This window comes from Passer domesticus, chromosome Z (genome assembly GCF_036417665.1).
Source record: "Passer domesticus isolate bPasDom1 chromosome Z, bPasDom1.hap1, whole genome shotgun sequence".
Lineage (NCBI taxonomy): Eukaryota > Metazoa > Chordata > Aves > Passeriformes > Passeridae > Passer > Passer domesticus.
Window position 1 is genome coordinate 13,879,436 of NC_087512.1, and position 27,783 is coordinate 13,907,218.

Consider the following 27,783-nt stretch of genomic DNA (forward strand, 5'->3'; position numbering starts at 1 on the left):
AAACCCAGTCTGAAATCCCATTTATTTGCCTTCAGTTCTTGTTCCCAGGCTTTTGCCAGGGTTGCAGTGTCCCTGAGGGGGAACGTTTCTTTTGCTGAAGTGTTTGCTGGAGTGGATATGCCAGGGTGGAGGGGCCCCAGGCATACAGCGGTGGGTGGGTACCCAAAACCAGGCAACACAGCTTCAGCAACAATGCTTTCAGCTTAGATAAAAGAAAAAAATCGTTATTTTTTTTTGCATTTCCTGCTGAGAGCAGTCTCATTTGCCAGACTAAAGCACTTTTCTCTTGTGTTATCTTGTGGCAGAGCAGGAAACCTGCCCTGCTGATAATTCAGGAACACGCGCCTCTCCCCATGTTCCATGCAGCACTTCCCCCTGGTCCCACAATACTCTACATAGCATGATAGATCCCAATAAATAGTCATGTAATATCCTCATCTTTTTCTAGGGTTACTTGAGGACTTCCACTGTGAGCAGCCTGGGAAACTGCCTTGAACAACAGTATCCTGTAAGTCCCTTTAGCCACAAACATCAGAGAAATGACCCCGTTGTAGGGGTGGATGTTGCACTGTCCCTTGTGCCTGCTCTCTTGGAGCAGGTTCACCCTCAACAAAAGAATATTTGCATTGGCATACACCATTTTTGCCAGATTTTCCACCCTGGGAGAGTCACTGTATAATTAATTATGAAAAGGGCATTTAACAGGGGGAATGTACAGATGGTCAAACCTGCTTTAAACTCAGTAACAGCTAACGTGAAGGTTAAAGGAAAGGATGAGCTTCTAATGATGCTGTCAGATGGCAGGAAAAATGATAACTTTTCTGGTAAGAGGAAAACTACCACTATTGGCCAAAAGTTTCTGTTGAAAACAAGTTTTTCAAGACTTTTCCCAGCCATGGGCATGGACAAGGAATAAACTATTCTCCTGGGCTTGGGAGGACAGCAACTGCTCCTCTCCAAAACTTGTTAATTTTAAAACAAGCTGGTTCTTCTAGATAGTCTTATCTTTTCCATTGTCTTTCATTCTACCAAGATCCTCTGGGGATTATTCCAGGGCCTGATTAAAAGCCAGAGTCCAAACTGAACATACACTGAGCCTTGGCCCCCAGCAGATCCTTGCCTGGAGGCTCAGCTGCCCCAAGGGCAGCAGTGGCCTCAGGCTCACATCAGTACCCTGGCTCTGGATCACACACATTTCCCATTTTGTAATCAGAGAGATTTGTTTCCATCTGTCCAAGAATAATCCATGGGAAGTAATACCCATCTCCATTACTGAGGTCAGATCTTGCCCTTCCAGCACTTCATGAGCTTTGTCAGTTCTAACACTGTCCAAAACACAAATTGGTAAACTTTATGCTCTTCAGTGATCTAAAAAGCTCTCTGATTCTGAAACTTTCACCTCCTTGCTATCTCACTCTTCTCTCATTTTAAGTGGCCACAGAATTTTCAGGCACTACAGCTTTTAATAAGATGCACAGTGGTTTTTCCAGGACAGGCAAAAAGATGGTGACTTGGCCAAAGAGGTTTTAGATTATCCTTAAATGATCCTGTGGTATTTCTAGTCCCATGCCACTTAATATCACTGTAACATGTTTGCCTGCCATCTTCTTCCCCTTTGTCTTACACTCACACAGATACGCACATGCTGAGGATCCTGTTAGGATCATGTGGTAGAAATTTTAAAAACCTCTTGTTATAAGAAAAAAATTTAATTTTTTCCCCCACACAAGGAAAAGGGTGAAAAAATACTGTGTTTGTACATGACTGGGGGGAAAGAAAAGCAGTGGAGGAACAACGTGGGAGAGAAAACCCTGCCTGTGCTTTCTGGAGATGGTTCTTAGCTGCAGGGATTTTTTGTTTACTAGGGTTACCAAATACCTCTGCAATCTTACTGTGAACATTTAAATAGCATTAAGAACTCTCTTCTTTGAATAATATCTCAGCCACAGCTCCATGTCATTCTTAAGGACCTCTAATGTCTGGTGATGCCTTAAAAATTAGTAACAGCAACAAAGCTGGCAGAAGGTGCTAGTGGGGGCTGGCTGGCACCCTGCCACCCAGAGCCTCACAGCTGAGACAGCAATCAAACGCTGGGGCTCCCACCACCCCAGCAAATCATGCTTTGGGGAGGAATTAATGCTCATGCTAGACCACCGGCTCAACTCACCTAAGAGAACATAGCAGCTTTCCTTCTCTGCAGTCCTCTGCAGTTTAGTGCCAGAAACCAGTTAAGAATTGACCTTTCCTCCTGTAATTTCAGTGCATTTGGGTATTATTCTTCTGTGGATGAGGATGTGCTGAGTGCACCATTTCCAGCTGCACCCCCACCACTCCCGGGTAATTGCACAGAGCCTGAGCGCAGGACACTGACCTCCTCCTGCTGTGACACACGCAGCCACATTCCCCAGCAGGGATGGCAGTGCTGATTTATTCAGCAAACCCAGTTATCTTTTTTCATTTCCCACCTTAAAGATTCTGTGTTACTAGTGGGATTCCAGCTATATTCATTTTTATTACTGAAGGCTTCACCTGCGGATAGTGGTGGTAAAATTAGAGCTTACTTCCTCTTCTCTGGCCCCAGTAATTATGAAGATGAATGTCTGCTGCTGGGTTTGATTTGACAAAGTTCCCTTAAACTGTGAAGCACTGTGTGAAAATACAAAATTTGGAGTGATGTGTGGCAAGAAATTCACAGGAAAGCTGTTCCCTTCCTACCTTCTTCATTTGCGCGATTTTTACAGAACCTGTTACATTAAATCTAGTTGCATATATATCATTATTATTAGATTATTTCTGATTAGATTATGATTAGATTATTTCTTGATTTTAGTGCAACCCTTCCTAATATGTGAAAGCCATGTACTTTAAATATTTACTGTGTACTCAAAGATGAAAGCCCACACTGTAGGATCAGTAATCCTGGGATCCTTAGGCCACAATCTCACTAAATTAATACACATTTAGTGGTTAATGTTTAAGTAGCTAAAATTGCTCTGGGCAGCCTCCATTTCCCCACACTTTCTCCATGCACATGCCTCAGCTAAAGCATCATGCTGTGCATATTGTCTTGTACTAAGAACTCTGCTCCCTTTGGGGTAAAATTGTCAGGTACTGCCAAAATTTGTTATGTCAGAAGTGCTATTCTGCATAAAGAAAGCCTTCAGATGTGTCCATCTAAGCCAGGGCTCAGCACTCAGCATCTCTGGAAAGAGAGGTGAAATCTCTGCAAAACAGGCTGAAGGGTCTGCCCATGTCACATGGCTCTGCACGGCCTCAACCAGACCTGGAGATGGGAATTGGCAGCATGGAGAGACCTGCCTTGCACAGCACCATCCAGCTTTCCCCTCCCACCTTCCCTAGGAGAGCAGTGTGTCCTGCACACACTGGAGATCCCCATCTGCTGGTGGGTCCTGCCTGGCCATGCCCTGCTGGAGCCAAAAAGCCCTCCCAGCTCACAGTGCCTGTTGTCTGACTGTCTCTGACCTTCACCTCTAAGCTCACGCTGCTCGAGGTGCTCCTGGAGGCCCACAAGTGCACACTTAAATCTGATTAAATTTGAAGATATGTTTAAACAACACATGCACTTGTAGAGATCACCCCAAAGAGGATCCCATCCAAATCAAGAGCCAGGAGTCATGACCTTGGTGGGTGAGTTTGCTGCCCCAGGAGCAACAGTGCCATGATGTGATGGTGCTGCTCCCTGGTCTCTACCTCTTTCAACTCCACTGTGAAAATAATCCTTTAAGTTAAAATCCCCATGGGAAAAAAGTCTCATGTTGTTGCTTTCTCAGAGGGATTGTTTGGCAATAGGTCAGATAGCTTGATTGGAAGAGATATACTCAGGGGAGATTTGGATTATTAATTACCAGCCGTGACCTCTCCACTTTTGAAGTGAAGTTATCAGTGATCATACCTCTTTTGCAGTTTCACTGTGACAGGTTACCTCCACGTTTTTGTCATTACAATATGGCAATGGTTTTTTCAGACTGGATGAGTTTTGCAAATCTACATCCAAAGTGGTCTGAGGCTTTCTCTGTAAGTTTGTCCCACTGGTGTACCAGTGATGACTTTCCTGCACAACGGAGGAAAAGTACTTTGGAAATTATAAATTGGCTTTTGTGAAGCTGTGGTTTATTTTATATTGATCTGCAGCTTCTTCTTCTTGGTGCAGCAGTTAACATGTCCTAAAAATGCTGAATTGCTCTAATGAGAATATGGATAGGCTGTTGCAGAATAATTTCACCATCCTTCAGTTTTATAGCTAGCAGATTTATGCAGTTGGTTGGTTTTTTTTATTTTTATTTTTCTCCTTTTCCAGGCCAAAGGTTGCCTGAAGAAGACAGGAATCTGAAAATGTTGGTATTAATCAATACAGCAGCAGAAAATCAGCAATACCAACCTGTAATCCTGAAGAAGTATTAGCACTACAATGAGAAGCATCCCCTGGTGGAACTGAGAGATGCAGGACAGAAAAATGGGTTTGTGCCATTTCAGTCCTAGATCTCAGCTCCCACCTTCTGTTCCAAAGAAGTCCTGAGCCTTTCTCAGCCTTGTCTCCCACCACTGTATAAGCACAGCCCACAGGACAAGCATCTATGATCTGAGAAGAGCCATGTCCAAGCCTAATGTCTTCCTTCTTGCCCCAGTGGGTACTGCAGTGAGGAAAATGCCCAGGACTTGGGTGGCCAAGCCCCTCGCTTTTTGCTCAGATTCATTCTCTTTGTTGGAGTTCATTATTTTAATTTTTCAAACAGAGCAACCATGTGATCTCCAAGTTGAAATAAAATTAAAAACAGAGAGAAGAACGTACCATGCATCTGGGGTTTTTTTCTGACAAGAGATGTGTGAGTGGCAGTTTAGAAACTGGCCAGAACACCAGGGGTGCTGATGCTCGGCAGTGGCTCTCTAACACCATTCCCCAGCACCATCTCTGCCCATGATGTCTGTTCTGCTATTCTGGTCTCAGTTCCCCTGCTGGCATGGCTCAGCAGAACACGGGCACACACACACTACTACTCCTCTCCTCCTCCTAAGAACAAGTCCAGGCAAGCAGAAAAACTGATGAAATTTGAGCAGTCTTTCTTGAGCAGAGGGAGATACTTGTTTAGGATTAGTAGGGTGCCAGAAAGAGGAAAGCATGGGTGAATAGGTTTTACTGGCACAAATGCAAGATGGAATTAAACAAAAATGAGTGGCAAGCCAGAGCAACTGATTAAAGTTTGTATTTTTAGGGATATTATTGGACGTGAGAGCCTTGCCTGCTATAGCATCACATAGCTTGCCTTGTTTTTTGGACAACTCTGGTTGTTGTTAAACCTATATTAAAATAGGTTTAATTGCTCATACAGCCAAATTTTTGAAACGGGCAGGGGAAATATGATTTTCCAGGACATAGGAATCAGATCCAATTCACAGTCTTTATTCACTCATTGTTTAAACAGATAAGATTGAATTCATATTACATTAATATATACTTTCTTAAGTGGCATGAAATGTGCTGCTTCTGTGGCTCGCCTTTGTTTCTTGGGTGGTAACATCTAAGTTTGCTTTTCATATTGTTTTTGTTCAGTTTCTGCAAACTAATTCTCCTCCTGGCTGCAGTTTTTGCTCTTCTTGAAACAGATTTTCCCTGCACTGCGAGAAGTTTTCAGTTCCCTTTTCTCCCTGTATAGAAAAGGAAGTACATAGTTTCCAGCTAGAAAACCAAAGAGAATATTTAGGAATTTATTCAAATCATAAAAGTAACTAGCATGGGCATCTACAAACAAATTTGATTCATTGAGACAAACCAATAGTAAAAGGGAAAATCCTTCTGTGTACTGTGCTGAGGTGCCATAGCAGTATACTGCTTGACCTGCCAGTTCTTTAAGAGACTTCTCAGTTTTTTTGCTTGCCTGGAAACACTTAGCAGGTAGGTGCCTACACATGGGACAGACAGAAAGGAGGGGAAGTGAGTTGCTTACACATTTGAAAGCACAAGTTATTAAGAGACGAGCCATGCTCTGAAGGACAGTTCAAGTCTTGCCACTGCTGGGCGAATGCACACTACATGAACATCTCCTGCTCCTTCTTGACTTTATTCACAGCCTTGTGGCTTTTGCCATCCTTTCTGCTAAAGAAGACATTATTTCCTGGAGCAGCTCTCTCACCCAGCTCCCCCAGCAGCATGACTGGTTAGGTGTTTTCCTTGGACAAGAAAGATGTACTTTAGAGCCTACTGGTCAGGGTCAGGAGCTGAACCTTTGCAAAAACTCTCCCTGCTGAAATAATACAGGGAAAGAAACATCACTACAATTTTTTGAAGGAGCTGGGCCTGTGCCAATTCTATGTTGAAAACAGCACAAACTTACATACAAGGTAGACTCTTTAGCAGCCAGGTGGGTGGTACTGGCTTGTGGATCTCATACAGGCACAGGTTTGAGAGAAGCATGACGATCTGCACTGCACCAAGGGCAGCATTTCTCACCTGTGCAATAGCCCCAGGGGGAATGCCCAAAAGCACTACAGCACCTGCAGTCTAATAATCTATCCAAGATTTACACAAATTAAACAGTTTTTCTCTGGATTACATGCTCAAGGGACAGTTTTAAGAACATGGAAATGAATGTTCTAGTTTTAGACTCTACTGCTCCCACAAATAAGTCTTGTTCTGCTTGCTTCTGCAAGCCATTACACCAATAAAGTACAATCAGTAGAAAGTATCACGGGAGGAAGATGGAGAACCCAATCACCTTGAAGGCAAATATTTCTCCCGTGCCCTCACTTCTAATGTGTACATAAACATGTGAACCAGACACAGCAAGTTTTCATAACACAAACAGAACAGCTACTTTTATCTTTGCTGGAGCCTCAAAACCTGTTGTTATGTAAATACATTCAGAAAATTAATTCCTTCCCCATCCTGTTGTTCTCTGAAATTCTTTAGTTTAAAGCTGCCAAACACACTGTGGAATGGATATGTTAAGATCCCTGGTCTCCATAAGCAGATGGCTATGTGCAGAAGAGGGGTTCTGCTCTCAGAAGACTAGTGCTGTGCAGCAAAGAAATTATGTCCTGGCCAAGTCTCCTCCCAGCTCCTGTGATCCTCAGCCTCCTCACTGGTGGGGTCGGATGAGGAGCAGAAAAGGCCTTGGCTCTGAGCAAGCACTGCTCAGGATAAGGGAGACATCCCTGAGTTACCAACCCTGTGTTCAGCACAAATGTAAAACACAGCCCCATACCAGCTACTGTGAACAAAATTAACTCTACCCAAACCCAAACCAGCTCAACAGACAAAACAGAAGATATACAAGGTGCCACAAAACTTCTCAGACTGTAACTAACTTTCTCTTCTTGTCAGAGGAAAACATAGCCTTCCACATTTGTATGAGTGGATTTCAGAGCTGCAAGATTGTTGTATTATCTCTAGGGGTTTGACACTTACCTTGTCGCCCCCTTCACAGGGATGTTGGATTTTGACCACACATATAAATTACTGAAGAGTTTCATTTCAGAGAAAAACATCGGGGTTTTTTTTTAATGACTCTAAACATTTTTCTTCACATTTATCAACCTGCTTTCTGATGGTACTGAAGAGAAAACGATTCTGTGACACATTTATGCACGACCTTATGACAGGTATGGAAGGATGACCCCACTACACAGAGACATTTTCATCCCTTTGCAATCATCTACTTTATCATTCAGTAGGTGGTTAATGGAATTTGTCTTCCTGTGTCATCTAGTACAATTTTCAGAGTGCAGCCACACGCTAACATCGATGATTAACATCTCAAATGTGATCAGTTCTACAGCAGTTTTAATCAAAAGGTAAAAAAATCTCTTCTCTAAGGACTACATATGCAATCCATTATTTAACTTGATTGAAAAACAAGTCATTTCGAAAATGAATGTGATAATTATGTTTGAGATTGACCCAACAGAGACACCAGTGAGAAGAGAGAACATGTAGAATCCAGCTGTTAACTGACTTTAAGCTTCATTATTTCTGTTTATCAAACCTATCCACATTCAGACAAGACCGTAAGGTTTTGCCATGTGCTGATGTGTGATATGCTGGTGTGAACACAAGCTAAACTTTTACTTCTCCCAAAAGGAGAACAGAACACCACAAAAAATGGTAACCGACAAATTAACAGACAAAACCTGCAATTTTAAAACTTTATTGATTGTTTTGCAAATACATAGGAAGGACTTTGATGTTTAGTTTGCAGAGTTTACAGCACAGCTATGTTTTCTACATTTTTTTCTTTTTTCAAGGACAAAAAAATCAATAAAATATAAAGTGGAGTCCAATGTGATAATATAGCAGAATCATCATCTTCTTCAGAACAAGACTATCAACTGTCCTTGTTTGTGAAGTGCTATCAAGCAGGGAATGATTTCAGTCCCTATAAACCTTAATCTCTGCAATGCCAACTATTGCAACTACTGCTCAGAGTATACCTTACCTGTGAACCACACTTGTGCCCACAGAGAGGGAAATACTTAGGAGTGCTTTAATTTTTATTTTGCTTAACAAATGAATTTTAAAAGTGGATTCAAAGCTTGTTGCAATTATCTTGTGCAAACTCATGACATTTTCATAACAATACCAATATTTTAACACAATCTTTTGTCCTCAAGATACAAAAATTCATGTGTGACATACATGTCTCCTGTTGCGACAGCATCACTGCTGTATATGGAGAGAGCCTGTTCTCCTTTTATCCCCAATTTTCAGCACCATGTACTTTTGCTCTCTTGCATTAACACTGACACAAATAAGACACAGAACTCAAATGTACAGCACGTATGACAGTCTTCAAGTACTCTTCCACACTCTTGATCAAGTGTGATCCCCAAGTTGGAGAGAAACAAATAACCTCTTGCACAGACCTTAGCTTCTTATTCCTCACAACATCCCTGTGAGGTAGGAAGAAAAACATCCCCTTTTCCAGCAACAGGAGACAAGGCAGAGAACACAGCTGTCATTCCACAAGGCAGTACGTGGAGAACCAGAAAAGCTGAAAATCAGGAGTTCTTGGGTCCTAATTCTTTGACTCAGAAACCAAGGTGCTAAACTCCCAGACATTAACAGGTCATTAGTCTTTTTTTATAGCCATGTATTAATGACAACAATGGCTTCTGTGCGTGTACCAGCAAAGTGAAGTTCTGTGGCAGAAGCAGTGTACACCTGATCCTGCCCTCAGACACTCCTCCTATACTTCACAGATGTGTAAAAGTTCACTAGAATTAACTAATCAGTTCTACAACTAATGTAGCATAGATAATTGCAATAGATCAACATTGTCATTTATAGATTTCTTTAAGACTTGCCCATCTATTTAAACGTTTGTGCTCTTTGGTCTTTTTGGTTTTGTGGGGTAATTTTCCTCTGGCTAAGTTAACAGTAACTGCCGTCCCTTTTACAATAGTTTTTATAATTCTCCCCTAAAACCATCATCCATTTTGGGTACTCTATACAAAAGTTTTGAGTGAAGATGAACAAAACGCTTTCAGAGACTACACCCACTCCCTCAGAGTAGCTTTTCAGAAGGTAAAGACAGGCACCTTTTGCTGTGTGTAACATCACAAGAGTCAGAACTGTTACTGAAGTGTCTTCATGGATTAGGGAAGAGGCCTCTGGGCTGCTCTATTCAAAAGTGAAACTGTTTACAGTGAGCTAAAATAGTCAGGTTTTATAATATACAGATTTTTAATCTTCAAAACCTCTGTGAGCAGAACTTGAGTCTACCTCCACAGAAGAAAAAATGGTCAAATTTAACTCGTGTGGAATGAGTGAGTAACACAGGGAATTCAGCTAAATAGTCTGAACAGAGAAAACATGTGAAAATTAACATGCTGTGTTAAGATATCTTGGAGCACTATGATAAATGTAGTTTCAAGTCTCTGATGAAAATTACCTATCAACCAAATCATTTGTATACATTAATGATGAAATTAACACTGGTCTTTGTACAACACACATCTTTCCCACAGGCTCAGCATCAGGTCTTGCCTATAGATGCAGGCTACACTGTGGCCTACCACCCACTAGCAGGCACGAGTTCAAGTCACAGTTTAGTATTATGGGAATACTTTTGTACTGGCATAATGGTGTTTACAAAGGCATTTTGTTTATTTCTTTCTGGGATGAAGGGTAGCTTGTTATGGTATTGACAAGAGATTATCAAAGAACAGTTTAGGGTGAGTGCAACTATACAATGTAATACCTCCAATTGAAGCAGTTTTACTGCTGTAAAACCCGTGTGTGGATCAAGACAAATTTTGTAGCTGTTTCCATAAAATAAAAGCATTTCATATTTTAGAATGCAAAAATGCTGTATAAAGGCTAACACAAGAGCTTAATATTGCATGATTTTTCTGTCTGGTTGCCCAAGAAATGTGTTACATTCCTTCCATTACACACATTGATTATGGGGAATCCTTTATTCACTTAATATTAGAATTTCTATGTCATGTGCTAAACATGCTTATTACATGTATGATAGGCATTATGTAAACTTCTTCTTGTTCATCTACATTTTACTTGTTTTTCAGTCACTTAATATGCCCCAGTCCTAATGTCACACATTATGTGAGGAATTATTTTAAGTGAAGTGTTTTACATGTTCCTATTTATATAAATGACAGAAATGACAGAAACCATTATATTGGAGAGAACATTGTATTTTAGTAAATGTTGATTTCCAGTCAATTCATGCTCTGTATAATAAAGACATATTGTACTGATTTGGTATGTGAGACCAAAGCTGTCATATTATCTGTTTGCAAAAGTAACAAAATATAAAAATTATTTTGTAATCAACAGGGAAAAAATAAGACCTTCATCAAAATGACTCTGAGATAATATCTTTTCATCTTGATTGTCTCAAGATATGATGAAATTGGGTTCCAAACTCTTTAGATTTTTCTGGTGCCTTGATTGACATGTGGTGCATATTGCTTTTACCTTTAACCATCTGTATTCACTCTAGAAAACTCTTCAAAGTGTCCACAACCTTCTCTTCCTCTGTTTCTCTATGAGACACTGGAAGGACAGACCTGACTCCATTAACTATATTAATTTGCCTTTGACTGGGAGCTGAGGGGAAGCATTATATCTGGAGAATAAGAGCAGTTCATGTGGGAAATTGTGCAGCTACCAGTTGTCTGCATGAGGATGGACATTTTTTCATCTTCCTCCTTCACACTAGCCCCATTCTAGTTTGTATAACTGAAATATAAAGGGCCACAGTTGGACTCTGGGAGGTGTAGGCCTCTCAGTACCAACAGACACACACTGTGGAAACAGCAGATATATTTAGGTCCCAATTGCTTCCACTGGTTTAAACAATTTTGTTACAGACTGATGAAAAGGTTCAGGAAAAGGAAAGTCCATATTCCCAATATCTTTCTACAGATACATATATTTGTTATAGACCACTCCAGAAAAGAAAGACCCACACTTTTATAGGAGAATGGACATGATAAGTGCTATAGTTCCAGAGCAACAGATATCAGCAAACAAAGAGGCAATCATAAGTTTTGCATTATTTTTTTCTAATTCTGTGTAAAAAAACCCTAGTATTTGGCAGAGAGACTACAAGGCATTTTTTTTCTTTTTTTTACAATGATCATTAACATTTTACTATAACATGATTCAAAACGTAGAGAATATATTCACCATTCCATTAAAGTTGGTAAGGTTATGAAAGCAGAATACAATTAGGCTTACAGTCACAGCCTGAGTTTAACTATCTGGAAACTACTTAGAGAGCCCTTAAAAAAAAAAGAAAACAAAAAAAAAGGTAACATTGCAAGACAGTCATCAATTTCTCCGGTTTGGAAACAAGCCTTCTTGCAAATGAATCCCAGTCTGTAATTCTCAGTTAAATCTGCCTCATTGGTATTAGTTTCGGTGAAACCTAGCAAAAAAGGGAAAAAAAATCCACAAAAGTTGTCATTCAGATAAGATCTAGCAGTACAACAAACCCTTCGCTTCCACCTGTATCTACCATGCACCACTGAAGGCTCGAGACACTGCTTATTTAACCTGCCATATTTGCAGTATGTCAGAGATAAACACTACCACAACCAAATTTTCTGATGCAAGAATACAAGATATGTGTTGTGCTTGTATCCAGACTCTCAGCTTCATTTATTTTGAGATAGGTTATTGGTGTAAGAACGCAATCATATTAAACATGGGCACATGAACCTGTACTTGCCCCCTGCACAGTCTTCTGCGCAGTAACAGCCAGTCTGTTGGAAGATGCAGGTGAGCAGGGGATATGCAATCAAAGGTATACATATGCAATAAACACTCTGCTACTATTGTATATGGATACACTTGATGGGATTATTTGTTTGATAATGATATAATACAATATCAAATTTTTATTTCCTATTTTCAAACGTCTTTCTTCCATTCACATTCAATTTTATTTGTTTAATGATTATACAGTTAATTCTAATTTTGCTTTTTTTAAAAAAAAAAACACATTGCATTTTCCCATTCACGTTAATTTTTCTGTAAGGACATTGTAGCCATGATACTTTATGAAAAATCCTCTGCCAGGATTTTTCCCGTCCTGAGGAGCTGAGAGAGCCTCAGGAAAGAAATGTAAACAATAACTATCTGCTGCTGTGGAATGCAACAGGTGCATCGTTCATTGGCCCATGTGGATTGTTTTCAATTAGTGACCAATCACAGCCACCTGTGCCAAGGCTGTGAGCGGTCACAGGATTTTGTTATGCATTCTATTCTATTCTATTCTTGTCTTTGTAGCCTTCTGATCCTTCTTCTCTCTCTGTTCATTTAGTATAGTTTTAATGTAGTATTTTAATATATTATATAACATAATAAATCAGCCTTCTGAGCAAAATGGAGTCAAGCCTCGTGTCCTCACACATGGGGTGTTTGCCACAAGAGGACATATTTATGTATTCTATTATTTTCATTCATTTACTCACAAAATTCAATTAGTGATATTATAAGATGTACAGCAGGCCAAAAATAAAACACAGTAAGCCTAAATAGGAAGGTAGATGAGGAAAGAAGGTATAAATAGTAAAAATACAGAGAAGACTTTGTACAGCAGCAGTGGTTAACATTAGCTTGAACTCTCACTCAGGTCTACACAAACCCTCTGAGAAATAGGTCTCCACAGAAGGTCCAAGCCTCTTTAATTATCTCCTGTTCCCAGCCTAATGCCCCAGGATGAATATCAGAAATAACTCATGTGATCTCACTTTTTCAGGATGAAAAACAGTTCCATGGATAATCTGGCCCCTAGTTGATTAATGTGCCCAATGGAAGCATCACCTACTGCATCCTCCGGCCTCCTTAACCCATCTTTTTCAGTTAACAGTACCCAAGAAACTAACTCATGAAAGAATAATATATAAGTGCCTTTTCAAGCATTAATGCCTCTTCCTTTTAGAGGTACAGGGCTGTATTTTCTGTACCACTTAGATTTCTATGTGATCTTTCCTCCAGCCACTATATATCATCATTTATAACCTTATGAGACTAGCCACTGAGGAAAACTTAGTTCATGAAGAATGTGTTTACGGTATCAAATGCTAATGAAATGTTTTCAGTGGATAGCAACAATTCATTGATTTTTCAAAGTTGTGTGTGAACTAGGATAATAAATAGATGTAATAGGTACAATGCATCAGCATTCCTGGATTAGTTCCAGAAATGTTTCAACATTTCAGAGCCCAAGTTATTATGTGCCTCACTTTACTTGGGCCTATTTGTGCCACAGACAGGGATGGTTCCATTGAAATAAAGCTAAACACTGGAGGATGAAGACAGAAGCACTAAAATCTGTATTCTGCAAACAACAACAACAAACGCAATTACTGGAGAGATTTCTATTATTTCTGATGCTGTTGATTTCAGTACCATCGAAACATCAAGTGTTTTACATTTGATGAGCATATTCCATTAAATGTGGTGTCTGCACATCTGATGCTAACAGCTGTCATTTGTGTGTAGCACTATCCACTTCAGATGGGTCTGATGCCCATGAGTCTGATGTGCAATAATGTCTGCTCATGATAAGGGAGGTGGTGAGAGCCCAGCACCACTCAGAACTGGACCCAAACACAACTTTTGCTCTAACTAAAACTTGATTAAATAAGCAGAAAAATGCCAATGTAACAAAACAGATGGTTTGTTCTTGGAAAACAGGGAGTAATCAAGTCTGAAATGCAGAAAGCATTTCAGGAGTCCCTGAGTCCACTAGAGACAGTCAATCCACTATCACTCTGTGCTAAGAGGACAGCATTTAGTAAGGGCTGAAGGGGCTTAATGCAGACTGTATTCACAGTGCACAGCTTCAGAATTGCTACTTCCTATGGCACTTCCTAAGCAACACAGTCTTAATATTATTTCATTTACAGGAAGAACACCTGATCTTGGAAGCTTCAAATACTTTGCTAGTGTTGGACAGGTAGGTGTTCTGGGAGGATTTTGCCTGTGCAGTCCAGTACACGACCTCTCAACTGATAAGAAGACAGATGGGCTCTGAGGCTTGTTGCAGTCCAAGCATGTGAATCTCTGATTTCCAGCCCCAAAGTACCCTTTTCAGCTACACAAACAGCCCTATGCTTATTTCATTGAATTTCCATGAAGTAAGCATTCCTTCAGGTTCTGATTCTGAATAAGGCTGAATCCTGTTAAGTTCCACTGGCCTTAACAAGTAAGCAACAAGCAAGTTAACGTTCAAAAAATGTAAATTGAGCCCTTAAAAACCAAAAACAAAAAAAAGCCCATTTATTAAATTAATAAAAGTTACTTATCTCTTATTAGCACCTATTTTTTCATTTCAGAGAACCACAAACCACAATTCTAACATCTAATATATATATGTATATATATGATACAAAAATCTCTTCTTAATGGTTTCTGCAGCAGGGGTGATTGATCAGGAAAAAAAACCCCACAGCTTCCACGTAATAATCAACTCAATCTTGCAACAGACTCAAAAGAAAATGTTTCTCAAAGGAAAATGTACTTCCAGAATATAAAATCTACATCCTGTATAATTTTGAACTCAGCGGTTGAACTTGGACAGACAATTCCTTTTTAAACATACGCTAGACATGGCAGATGCTTTTTCTATACAGCATGTTGTCTTTGAACATTTTGAAAAAACAAGCTTTAAGATTAAGTGGGAAAAAAAGGTTGTGATGGGGATTTGTGACTTATCCTGATTATTTTTATAATTAAATACATCTACAAAAGTATGTTATGTCATGGTCTTATCAATGGTAAAAGGCAGTACAAGCCCAAACAGATTGCCTGCCAAGGTGATCTATATGCTAGGCTACAGCAAATCTTATTTAAGCATGCAAGATAAGCCAACATTTTTTTCTTCATAGCACTGTAAAATCGAGAGTGAATTGTTTATTTTTTAAATTATGCCAGTCTATAATGAAGATTGTTGACTCTAAATCACGTTTCCTTTGACATTTTGTTTAGCAAATGTTCTTTAGGAGATGCTTTTCCAAGTAAGTAAGCAGTATGAAATGGAACTGTACAGTCAAATATGTCTCAAATATGGCCATATAGACTATGAATTTTTCCTCTCCAAACAGGAGTAGTCTACATGGAGTGAGACAGTTACATATAAAGATATAGCCATCTCTTAAAATCTCATTTCTAGTGAACTCAGAGACATATTTTAGTTCAGATCATACACTGCATCTACTGGAAAAAAAGCTACTAGAAAAGGGGTCAGCTCCTCATTTCCCCCTGATTAGTTCTGTTTCAAACTAGGAAAATACATGATCCTGCTTTTACTGTGGCAATACAGTATCACTAAAGCTCCTGTCACCGATATAAATAAACCCAAGATGTCTCATTCAGAGAACATAAATAATCACAAGCAGAACTGTTACTCTTGCAAGAAAGCCTGAGGCAGAGTTTTGAAATGTGGAAAAAAAGGGACCAAGGATGCTGCAGTCTGAATAACTGCCTATCACTATGCTCAAATTCCTATTTTCTGAAATTCAAAACTAGGCAAAAAAGCTGTAGTTGTTTGCTATATATGTAATTCAGGCCATCAAGGGTCCAATATTACACAACAGCAACCCAGTCTTGCTGTTAAAGATTCCCACAGAAGATTTGTAAGGATGTCAATGACAGCAGGATTGGGACACTAAGGCCTGGAAACATTCTTTACAGGATGTGGGGGGAAGTGCACCTCTATGCACAGGCTTAATTAATAATTGAGGTTCATGTCATGTTTTGAATCTGCAGTGGTGTAGGGACTGTGGGCACTTTTGTAAGGAGCCATAAATACATCACACCTGCACGTGCTCTGGCAGAGGTACACACTTTGCAAACAAGCATTGCTTTGCAAGCACTTATGCAAGCTGCTTTCAAGGTAAGTACATGTAAATGCATAAACCAAAAAGCATCTACATTTTTCATGCCCACACCTCGTGATTTCACGCATGACTGCGGCAGCCAAACAAAGCAGATTGTGCTGGAGTTTGCTTTCTGGAGAATTAGGAAACGATGCCTGTGAAAGGTCCCTTCCTGGTCTTAGAGAAACATATCCCAGGGAGCCAGACAGTGAATTGTTCCAGTACCTCTCCTCAACTCCAAACTTCAGGCTACACTAAAGAGTTGAAGTTTATGTCACTCCTTTGTAACATTTCCAGGAAAGCACCAAGGAACAGTGGGTGGTGTTAATCTTTTCTTTGGACCTAATTTCCTTGCCCTGTCATACTTGCTGCAAAACTTAATCTCATGGCCCATCATTTTAACCTTATCACTTATTTCTCTGAATTTTTTGTTTGCTTCTGATTTCACTGCCTCAAGCATAGGCAGCTGGCCTTTACTCTGGGAAACACCACTTAATTGAATAGGTATCTCTTGGTCATCTGAACCAAAAAAAACCCCAGGTCCATTCAAACAAGCAGGTTTGGAACAAGTAAGGAGTGTTTTCAGTGACTTCTGCAAACAGAAGTCCTTTGCTGCAGTTTACTTCTATTTAAATGCTCACTAAAAATTACACCTTCAAATAAATCATGAAGTTACTCCCCAAATTAAATTCAAAGCAAGGTGACTGACTGTGATAGATACAAACCTATAAAGATCATTTTTATGTTTTACTTCTGGCTGCTAGCTGCTTGACAGACAGATCAGGCCAAGAAAAAGAAGTCCTGGCATTATCAAAGTTCTAAAAAATTGATAATTTTTTATTAGATCTAAGTCAGAAGCTGAATGAATGCTTTCATTTCCACACATAACTGCTGTACATGGAAGGTTGCTTCCACTTTAATTAAAAAATAATAATGACTTCCCTAAAATATGACATGGAAAGTTAGTAACCTAGCATAGTTAGGTCCAGCAAAGTGATTCTGTAGCAGTTTCCTGCACTCTGCAGTTTCAGGCTACTAGCCTTTAATCCAACATCTTTTTCTCAGGTATCTAAAGGTATTTTCAGCAGTTAACAGACTTTTATTTAAAGTATCTAAGGAGAAACACAAACAATCATATTTAGTTATCAGAAATACTCTCTTATGGACACAGGAAATAAATGAAATTTCACAAGTCCATTGCTCAGGAAGTTTCCTTACTACCAAGAATATGTTCAAAGCCTTAATAAAAAACCCTTGCATATACTGAATGCTCTGCAGTCTGTCAATTAGGTGCCATAGCCATGCCATGAAGCTCTGCAAAAAGGAGTATTTTACTTCATTACTAAATATTTCTGAACTATTTTTACAGCACATTTTTTTACTGTCAAACTTGCAGTACTTGCCAAAGGAGGGTTGAACTGTCCCAAAAGACTTCACAGCACAGAAAAAAAAATTTTGAAATGTCGATGTAGGGACAGGCTAAAAAGAAGCTGTATTATCAACTACACATGCATTCAGTTACACTCTAGAGTGCTACAGCTTTCCATTAATTATGCAGTTTTGTGTTTGCATTAAGTAAGACTTAAGAATGAATATGAATGTCAAAAGGCACCGGCTTTCTGGATTAATGCAGAGCATAAATTCAATTGGTACAAGGCAGTCTTAGAGCAGTTTACTGATTGGCAACACTAACACAGAGGGGAAAACTGCAGTCACTCCTGTCAAGAAGACTCACAACTCTACCTAAAGTTAGCTGGGAACTTAGCTACAGAGAGTTAGGTAAACTAGCTTATACAGTGAAAAAATATTTATCCATCTCTTAGAGATGAATCAACTCCCATCTTCAAAGCACAGAAATTTCCTTTCCACTTGTCTTTTTACTCTATGTTATTTCTCCATCTCCTGGTTTTCCTAGCTTTTGATGTTTCTGACATCATCACACTACATCAGCTCCGAATTACCTTTCATTGTAAATCCCACATGTAATCTATTCAGTCCTCACCTATAACAAAGAAACTTACTTCAACTACAAGCCTTCATGTGATAAATATTTGTGGAGAATATTTGTTCTGACTCCAAACAGTAGTGGTTTGTAAAATTACTTACTGCGAAGTCACAGCCAGTGCTTTTCTTGATATCATCTACTGTCAGTCCTTCCCAGATTTCTATGAGGGTCAATCCCTTCTTCTTGTCCACATCAAACACTGCCTATTAAGTTCAAAAAGCACATAATAAATTTTTTATTATTAAATGAGAAAATGAGGACATAAATGCAGTAAACATTGAACAAAATGGTCTGCTGAAGTTGATAGCATCCCTTCAGTAACATAAGATGCCACTTTTCACTTTTGTGACTGACTAATACAAGTTTCTGCTACATTTTTTTGTTCTGAGAAAGAGGATCTATAATATGTTAGAATATCTAGAATCTAGTATGTGTTAGTTTTGTGGGGGAAGAGTGCAGCTGTTCATCACTGCAGGAAATGCGGACCATGCCTGCTGCTCCAGTCTGGTGAGAATGGGAGGTTCAAAGGAAAGGGCTGAGATGTTCTTTGCTGCAAGACAATATCCACCAAGACACCACAAAAGAAATGGGAAGAGAATGTCTCCCCATCCTTTTATTTCATTTCATGTAGAGAGATCATCTTTGGCTAACTATAAGTTTCTCCAACAGCTACTGCATACCCAATGCAAATGCTAGAATTTTTAGAAGCTAGCAGTGAAAGACAAGATTCCCTGCAGTATTTTTAAAAGAAAGCCTGAGCGGAAGAGGCTGAAGGAGCAAAGACAGTTCTGTCTGATGTCTTCATAAGATATGCACTCCACCTCTGAGACTTACAAGGGCATCAAATAAAAATACCTGTAAAACAATATGCACTTTAATAGTGCCTACCAGAGGGAGATACACAGGTTGCAATCTAGTTGCCAGGGAAACCATAAGGTCTAAAGTAATTTTCCTTAAAAATAAAAGTTTAGTAGCAAAAGACCAGTGAAGCTTGAACTTGAAATGAAAGTGAAGTCATAAGCTTGTCACAGAAGTGTTGTGAAACCTAGTGGTCCTTTGGGCACATGAAACTGCTTTTTATGGGACTGGAAAAAGACAGTTTCTTTAAGTCTTAAAAGAGATGCTGGGCATAAGGAACACTCCAGGCTGCTAGTGTAGAAACAATTGCAACACTATCCAAATGTTGTTGCACATTTGTATAATTTCCTAATACAGCCACAAGATCTGGTAATTGATAAACATTAGAGACATTTCTACTTGAACATTTTCTATTAGTCCTTGTTCTCTCTCATTTTCTTTGTACCTTACATATGTAAGTGGCCAGTTGGTAGAAAAACAATTTTAAAAAAAAGAAAACTCTCATATTTTATTTTCCCTTACTTTCTGAAGGAAAATCCTTTAGATGTAGCAATATCCCACCATGAGAAAGCAAATTCTTCATCAGCACCTTTGATGCATTGTACTTGACATGATAGATGGCTCACAGAGGGACTACTCCTTAAAAATGTAAACACCAAAAATAAAAGGAGTATGATTACAGCAAAGAACCTTAAGTCACTTATCCTTTGCTGAAAAGATCCACAAATGTACTTTGAGCAACAGCAGTATGAGATGCTTATGTGTACTTCCACCGGAGAATAAATTGCTTCACAAATGGAATCAAGCAAGGACAAAAGAACTAAAGTTCTGCTACAAACACAGGTTTCCCTGAAATAATATGTAGTATACATGAAAGAAGATGCCAACTGTCCAACCCATGTGTGCTCTGCTGGGAAAAAACCTCAAAAACCCAAACAAAACAAAAGGACAAAAATAAACCAACAAAAAAAACCCCCAAAAAACAACCTAACAAAAGCAAACAATGCAACTTTGCCACCCAAGCTGTGATTACAGCCGTATTAGAAAATAGGCATGTCACAGCAAATTTTCAGAAATACTTTGGGGGAAAACAAGGAGATACACAGTTTTCATGACAGTCAGATGTGGCATCTTTGTTCTGAAGGCATCTAAGGGTACAGTTCAGTAAGCTAGATGTCAAAACTTTAAAAGGAAAAACATGAGCCCCAAGACCTCTGGATCTGAACCCCAAGGCCATCTTTTCCCTTCAATGGCAACATATACTGAATATATTCTTCATTTTTGCTAAGCTTTGTTATTGTTATTAGGGATAGAGGAGGAAATTATTAACAAGGAGTCAAGAAAAGTACTTTACCTTTTCTGTAATGATGCGGTCAACACATTGTTTCCCAGTAAGTGGTAAACTGCATTTTTCCAGGATTTTATGGACATTTCCCTATGTTTAACAATATACAAATATCAGTTTTTAAAAAACTCAAATAAGTTCATGAAAATCACAGCTGTAGCCATTCAGTTTTATATGCTCAGAACACTCTTCAAATTCACTTCAATGGCTGACTAGTAAGAATCTTACTGTACCACTGAGGGGACTCCTGAGTTTAGAAGTCCTGCACACTGTTGCTTAATAATCTGCCCTTCCTGCCGCAATATGAGGACAAGAGATATATGGAACTTCACCGATGTGAGGACAAAAATTAGGGAACAACACTATGGGCAACATATTTCCCTGTTTTATCCTTTATCACAAACAGTATGTACAGGATCAGCCACACACAGAGGAACTTCAGATCCCCAGAGTTCACGTGCACAGTCATGCTGTCAAAACAGTAAATCCAGTTTATTTATCCATATTGACTCTGGGAAAGTTCTTGTCTTTTTTTCCTTTCTTCTCCTTAATTTTCAAAAAATAATAGTTAAAAAAATGGCTCTAGATCATACTTAGTTAATGTAGGCTGCAAGAGCTATGAATGGATGTAAGGCAGATGGATCATTACTTCTTTGGTCACTATTTGTAAGCACTTTACAGAAGTAGCATTAAGTGCACATTTCTCTAATTACCCCATGCTTTTAATTTTTTGTCTAATCATCAATTTTCAGTTATGCATTTCAAAACCCTCAGAGTATAACATGTCTCATTTAACATTTAGAATCATCAGTTTACCTTAATGCTTAATCAGGGGCCATCTCACAGCCAGTTTGACTCCTGAGTGATAACACAATGAGCAATCCAGGTGCTTTTGAATTTATCTTTCTCTTCTTTCTCTGTGAGAAACTATTTCTTCATTCAAGTTACTTTCAATTGATCTACTTTTATATCCTGTCCATCTTGGGAATGTCCTGGTGCAATCTGCGTAAGGGCCAAGACGAATCTGTGCTATTTGTATTATCTTCATCAACATATCAGCTACATTTTTTGCCATGTGAAATGAAGTGTCTCTTCGTGGCACCCAATTGAGATTGAAAGGCATGGACTTACGGAGGTGACAGCCTGAATGTCTCCTGTGACCTGGGAACTGATACATTTGAGCTTCTTGACACTTGAACTAAAGATTATTGTATCACCAGCTAGCCTTAAAGATGAAATGCATTTCCTGATCTTTTCAAAGGTTAGACTCAATGATCTTAGATGCCTTTTTCAACCTAAATGATTATGTGACTTTTTGAAGACATCCATCAGGGCACTGTAAGAAGAGAAATTTAAATGGAACTGCATGATTTTTACCATCTGAATTTATTCAGATTTATTCAGGATTTGTTCAGATAAAGGAAAAGACTATTGTGTAGATACATAAAACCTTAGGTGTTCCAGTCTGCTTTAAATAAAAAATTCTGTTGTTGAAGAACAAAAAAGTCCTTAGTCTTCCACAACACATTAAAATCAGAACTTTTCACAGAAAGGAATTTTCAATTCAATGTTCCATGTTTCAGTCATGCCCGAATCAAATGCTTAAAACCAGTCTCCATTCTGCTTTCCTGAACAGTGTAGGCAATTCATCTCACAACATGGAACAATTACCAGCCCTTACATTACTGTGTTTTGCAAAACATGTCAATGATGGTATGGGAGTAAGGACTTGACTTCTAATTCTCTCAAGGCAGTATTTAGCAAACTAGACACAAATGCACTGATTAGACATCAAATAACAAGTTTATATTATATTATTCTTTTCTTCATGGCTATAAAAGAAGAGGTAATTTAGAAAACATACATTAAGAAAAACTAATGAATTTGACATAAGGTCCATTTGCCAAGTGTCTCTCAGTGGCCTACACATATAGAGCAAAAATTGAAATATCCTTCTGCAAATATGCCCTCTTAGTTCCTGATATGCTGTAATGCACAGATTTTCTGAGGCAGAGACTGTTTCCAGGCAGTGGTATTTAACTGTCATTGATGAACTCAACCTCATAAGATAGCTTTGTTCCTTCTATATAGCCTTAATTCCTTGAGATTTTTGCATCATTCTGCTATCATCCACAACTTTTTAGCTGGCTGTGGAAAGTATTTCTTCTTGTTTCAAGTAATTTCAGTCAGTTATCCCTACTTTGTTTATGAGGTAGTGGCAATTCTGCATCCACCTACTCCATTCCCTCATCATTTCTTGTACTTGTCTGTTACCCTTCCTCAACAGCAGTTCTTAAACTGATGATTCTTCTACAATGCTGATTTCATGTTCTCTCATCTATCTTCTGTACATTTTGGTTTTCATTACATGTAAAAACATACGTAATTTAAAATGTAATTAACTTGGGACTGAGTATATTTGTTTGTATTTGTAACATGCTGCATATGAGGCTTTCAAAAGAATAAAATTCCTTGAGCATTTGAGTGGTAAGACAGTTACTAGTTCCACCATCATAATTTAGTGAAAATTATACTCTGCCTGTGCTGCAAAGACACAGTCTGTTTCTATGTTTAAAAATTGCAACATGTGTACTGAAAGGAGAAGGGCTATTAAACTCTTTAAAAACTTACTTTAATGTTTAAGAAGTCATCATTATTATTAAAAGAAAACAAACAACCAAACTTGAAAAGGATTAGAAGATCCTCCACAAGATCATAAGTCAGACAAAACTAGCACAAAAACTACCTCTTGCAGCACCTTTTGAACATGTCCACTGAAGGCACTGCCCATACCCCATGTCTTCCACCATATTTTCATTTATCAAATCTTGACTGCTGTTGATTTACAGAAAATTTTCATGACTGATGGTAGAGTTCTTATTTGTTTGGAGAATAAGATTACAGAAACAGTAAGTTTTTGATAAAATATTGGGTGAAAAGAATTGAAAAGCAATGAGTAGAAAATCAGCTATGGAAGATGAAGTCACCCGCAACAAAAGGCTTCGGACTTTCAGAACTGGCCTCATGGGTGTTATTTGACTGTTGAAAAAAAAAAAAAAAAAAAAAAAAAAAAAGGAGGAGCACCTGAAAACTCTAACAGCAGTTTTGATCTCTAAACACTAGATTTCTATAGGACATAATCTTCACATTTGAGCAAGCAAGAAGCATCAATATGAAGACCCCAGAAAGAGGCTAGGTAAGAGGAAAAAGTGCCATTTGAAAATAAGAGTAAAATAAAAATATTGCATGTTGTTAATTTGTCAGTGACTTTGCACAAAAGTAGAAGAAATTATTTATAAAAACCTGTAACTGCAGAAGTGCACAACAGGCACACTGTGCACAAAAGTGGACAAAGTAGATATACATACAACAAAAGAAATAATTCTATGCCTGACCTGCTCATACCAGTGAACCTATATCTGCTTTCCTTCTTTTCCTGTACTCCTACAGACAAAACAAAAACAATCCAGCAAACAACTTCCAAACACTGTTTTGGAAAAATATTTTAGCGGTTGTACCTTTAGGAGAAAAACTGGTTTGATTATATTGTGTGTGGACTCTAAGCCTTAAACAAATGCCACAGCAAGTAGACATTTGGCACAAGTATCTATTCAGATCACATTAATACATAAAGTGTGTGTCCAAGCAAATGGATAACTCTCTATGTTACTAGTTTTCGGGAGGCTGTGTGATAGTGATGCAAGCCATGAAGATTAACTCTTTTAGTACTTTCATTTACTCATACATGCATATGAAGGTGACAACTATCAGGCTAAACTCAGTCCTGTTACTCAAAATGTGCCCCTTGAGATCACAGTTTAGTATAACTTGTGAAATTACAATATTTTTCAATATACATTTGCTTTTATTTTCAAGTGACAATTAATTTTTCAAATCTCCTCTAAAAACACACACAACAGTTAATATATTTACTTTCATATTTACATATTGACTATAGTTTACCATGCAAATTCTGACAAGAGATATTACTTTAGAAAACACAAAATTAATTCTTGTTGCAGACATATAATAATTTTGGAATAACAGAAAGACAATAATTTTTTTTAAAGTGAATTGTTAAACATTTGCAATAGAGAATTTTCTCCTTCAGTACATTTTTTCTCCTGTGTTAGAAGTTTCAAATGCAAAGCATATTATGATCTTTTGGGGGGGCTTCTATCTATAGCATATATTATATCAATGCCCACACAAAGATGTCTCTAGATTAACTACTTACACATAATGATGTAAGGCAGCCTGCATCTCATCATGCCAAAAAATATATTCTATTAAGCTGTCAGTACCAATGTGACTGACAACTTCAAAGGTAAATATCTTTCCATCACAAGTATTTAACCATGGGAAACCTCATTTTTCAAATTATTTTGAAGCAAAGAGTAGAGTAGCATCTACTATAACCTTGGCAATGGCCACCCCCATTAAATTTGCAGGAAGTAGCTGAAAAAATATGTGCAGCTTTTAAACTTGAAGTTAGTATTTAATTTTTTTTTTCTGTAGTGAATGATTCACTTACTAGAGGAAAGGACCCATATTAACCTAGCCTCCAGTTGCATCACCATAATAACTAACAGCAAAACTGTCAAATCATCACAAAGTAACAGAATTAATATGACCTTTTTTTTTCCTGTTTATTTTTTTGTCTTTTGTGCAGCACAAAAGATTTAAAAAGTGCCACAGCCTTACCTTGGCTGAGTGCTCCATGGTGACAACCACTTTGGTCTGCGCACTGGATACCAGGTCCATTGCACCCCCCATTCCTTTCACCATCTTACCCTAAAATGACATTTTTAAAGAAAATGTAATTTTTTAAAAGATAATACTGTGGCTGCAAGTGACAGCACAAGACAGTCAACTTTTCCTGCATTGAAAGCCCACCTATTTCATAACCAGAATATTCAAACACTAACAGAGGGAAAACAGCTGTCTCATTCTTGGCTCTATATGATACAAACCGGAGAAGAGTGATGAGTAGAATAAGGAGAATAAGGAGAGCTGCCATGGCTCATTGCCTGGGCTGAACCAAAATCTGAGTAGTATCATTGGCTTAGTGGAAGCACTGACACTGAGGAGCAATGAATTTCGCTCCAATGGTTTTGTCCTGTGAAAAGCAAAATGTACATCTACGTGTTGATGGAAACATCACTGCTTCCTCAAAAGAAATGTCTACTTATTAAATGCAGCAACAAGAACATCTGAACACTGTACATTCACCAGACAGTTTAGAAAGTCTCTTGCTCCTTCAGAAAGCCATGCTTTGTATCACTGTATCAGCAGAAACCAATTGGTTTTGTTCTATTCCAGATGTCTGTAGAGATCATTTCAGAGTATGGGCAAATAAGTGTGGCTCAGTATTCGCTTCGCTTCTGTTTGTCCCTCAAAACAAGCAATGCTTTCAGCCTCTGGACTCATTCTTCTCTTAAAGCGTGTCACAATTGCACGTTATCACAGCAGGTATCTTGTGGTTTGGTGTTCAACTACCTCTATTTTTACTTTCTGTAATGTTATGGCATTCAATCCTGCCTGCTTCCATTACTTTAAAGTGGATGCATCTGATCTTGGAAGGTAAAGAGGTCCAGACCTGACACACTACTGACCAGAAATGATCAGAAGTACAAAGTTCTGTGAGTATGATTACTTTTGAACATGCTCTAGACCCCAATTACTAAAGAGAGCAACAACCTCACATACCAACCCAGAGCTGTCAAGCAAGAAAGAAAGGGGAGTGCAAGAGGGGCTAGTAGAAAACATGACATAAGGAGGGCAATGAGCGTGGGAAGTGCCTTGAGGGGAAGCCATATGAGGAATGGCTGAGACCAGGTCAGCCTGAAGAATAGGAGGGGAGACCACATTGCAGTTACAACTTCCTCTATAGAGGAAGAGGAGGAGCAGGCACTGATCTCTTCTCTGTGGTGACCTGTGACAGTATGTGAGGGAATGGCCTGAAGTTGTGTCAGAGCAGGTTTAGGCTGGAGATCAGAAAAGGGGTTTTCACCCAAAGCACTGGAGCAGACTCCCAAGGAAGTGATCACAGCACCAAGCCTGGCAGGGTTCAAGAAGCCTTTGGACAATGCTTTCAGGCACAGGGTGTGACTCCTGGGGATGGTGCTGTGCAGGGCCAGGAGTTGGACTTCGATGATCCTTGTGGATCCCTTTGAACTCAGAATATTCCGATTCTGTGATTCTGTCAATTTTACAGATGAAAATAAATTATTTTCTGCCTCAAATGGTTTGCATTTGCTTTTGAGTGGTTATATGGACAGTAATACAACATTTACTGTTACAGATATAAAACCTAAAAGTTTATTATTAAATGCCGGGAAAACTTCCTAGTGCAAGTCTCTTCTCTTGGGCTTCCTATTATCAGCTATGTGATCCAATGCCTTACAAGTATCAGTACCTATGGTCCATGATAAAAAACATATGGAAGAGACTTGTCTCATTGAACTGCCAGGCCAGCTACTTGTTAGTCTCTAGATCATTACGGTCTCTTATGTAATGAAGGCAGTTGTATTGGTTTGGCAGGGCCTGGTTTTTGGCAGCAGGGAGTCCACAAAGGTTGTTCCTTGTGAGAAGCTGCTGGAAGCTTCCACTGCATCCAGCAGAGCCAAATCCTGATGTCTCTGAAGGTGGACATGCTGCTGGCCAAAACTGGGACAATGAGAGGGGCTGGTAACACTTCTGTGATGACATATTTAAGAAGAAAATCAAAACAAAGTCACAAGGTTTTGGCTTCTAGTCAGAGAAGAGAAGGAGGTGAGAACCTGTGAGGGAAACAACTTGGGAAACACCAAGGTCAGTGGAGAAGGAGGGGGAGGAGGTGCTCCAGGCACCAGAGCCAAGATTCCTCTGCAGCCCATGGTGAGACCAGGGCAAAGCAGCTGTGCCCCTGCAGCCCATGGGGATCCACAGGGGACACAGAGACCCACCCACAGCCCATGGGGACCCACGGGGGATGCAGACATCCACCCACAGCCCATGGGGATCCATGGGAGATGCAGAGATCCACCCACAGCCCATGGGGACCCACAGGGGATGCAGAGATGCACCCACAGCCCATGGGGGATCCATGGGAGATGCAGAGATCCACCCACAGCCCATGGGGACCCACAGGGGATGCAGAGATGCACCCACAGCCCATAGGGACCCACGGGGGATGCAGAGATCCACCCACAGCCCCTGGGGATCC

The 27,783-nt window shown here is 39.2% G+C and overlaps 1 protein-coding gene across 1 annotated transcript in view; it reads right to left on the reverse strand.

The window, feature by feature from the left end:
* Nucleotides 1-8,146: 8,146 nt before the first annotated feature.
* Nucleotides 8,147-27,783, reverse strand: part of OXCT1 (3-oxoacid CoA-transferase 1) — an 84,527-nt gene continuing 64,890 nt past the window's right edge. The window contains exons 14-17 of the mRNA XM_064405403.1: nt 25,281-25,370; nt 20,586-20,666; nt 18,475-18,576; nt 8,147-11,909 (exon numbers count right to left, since the gene is read on the reverse strand). Coding sequence (XP_064261473.1) covers nt 11,874-11,909; nt 18,475-18,576; nt 20,586-20,666; nt 25,281-25,370 — 309 coding nt within the window. The 3' untranslated portion in view covers nt 8,147-11,873. The remainder of the gene's footprint in view (nt 11,910-18,474; nt 18,577-20,585; nt 20,667-25,280; nt 25,371-27,783) is intronic.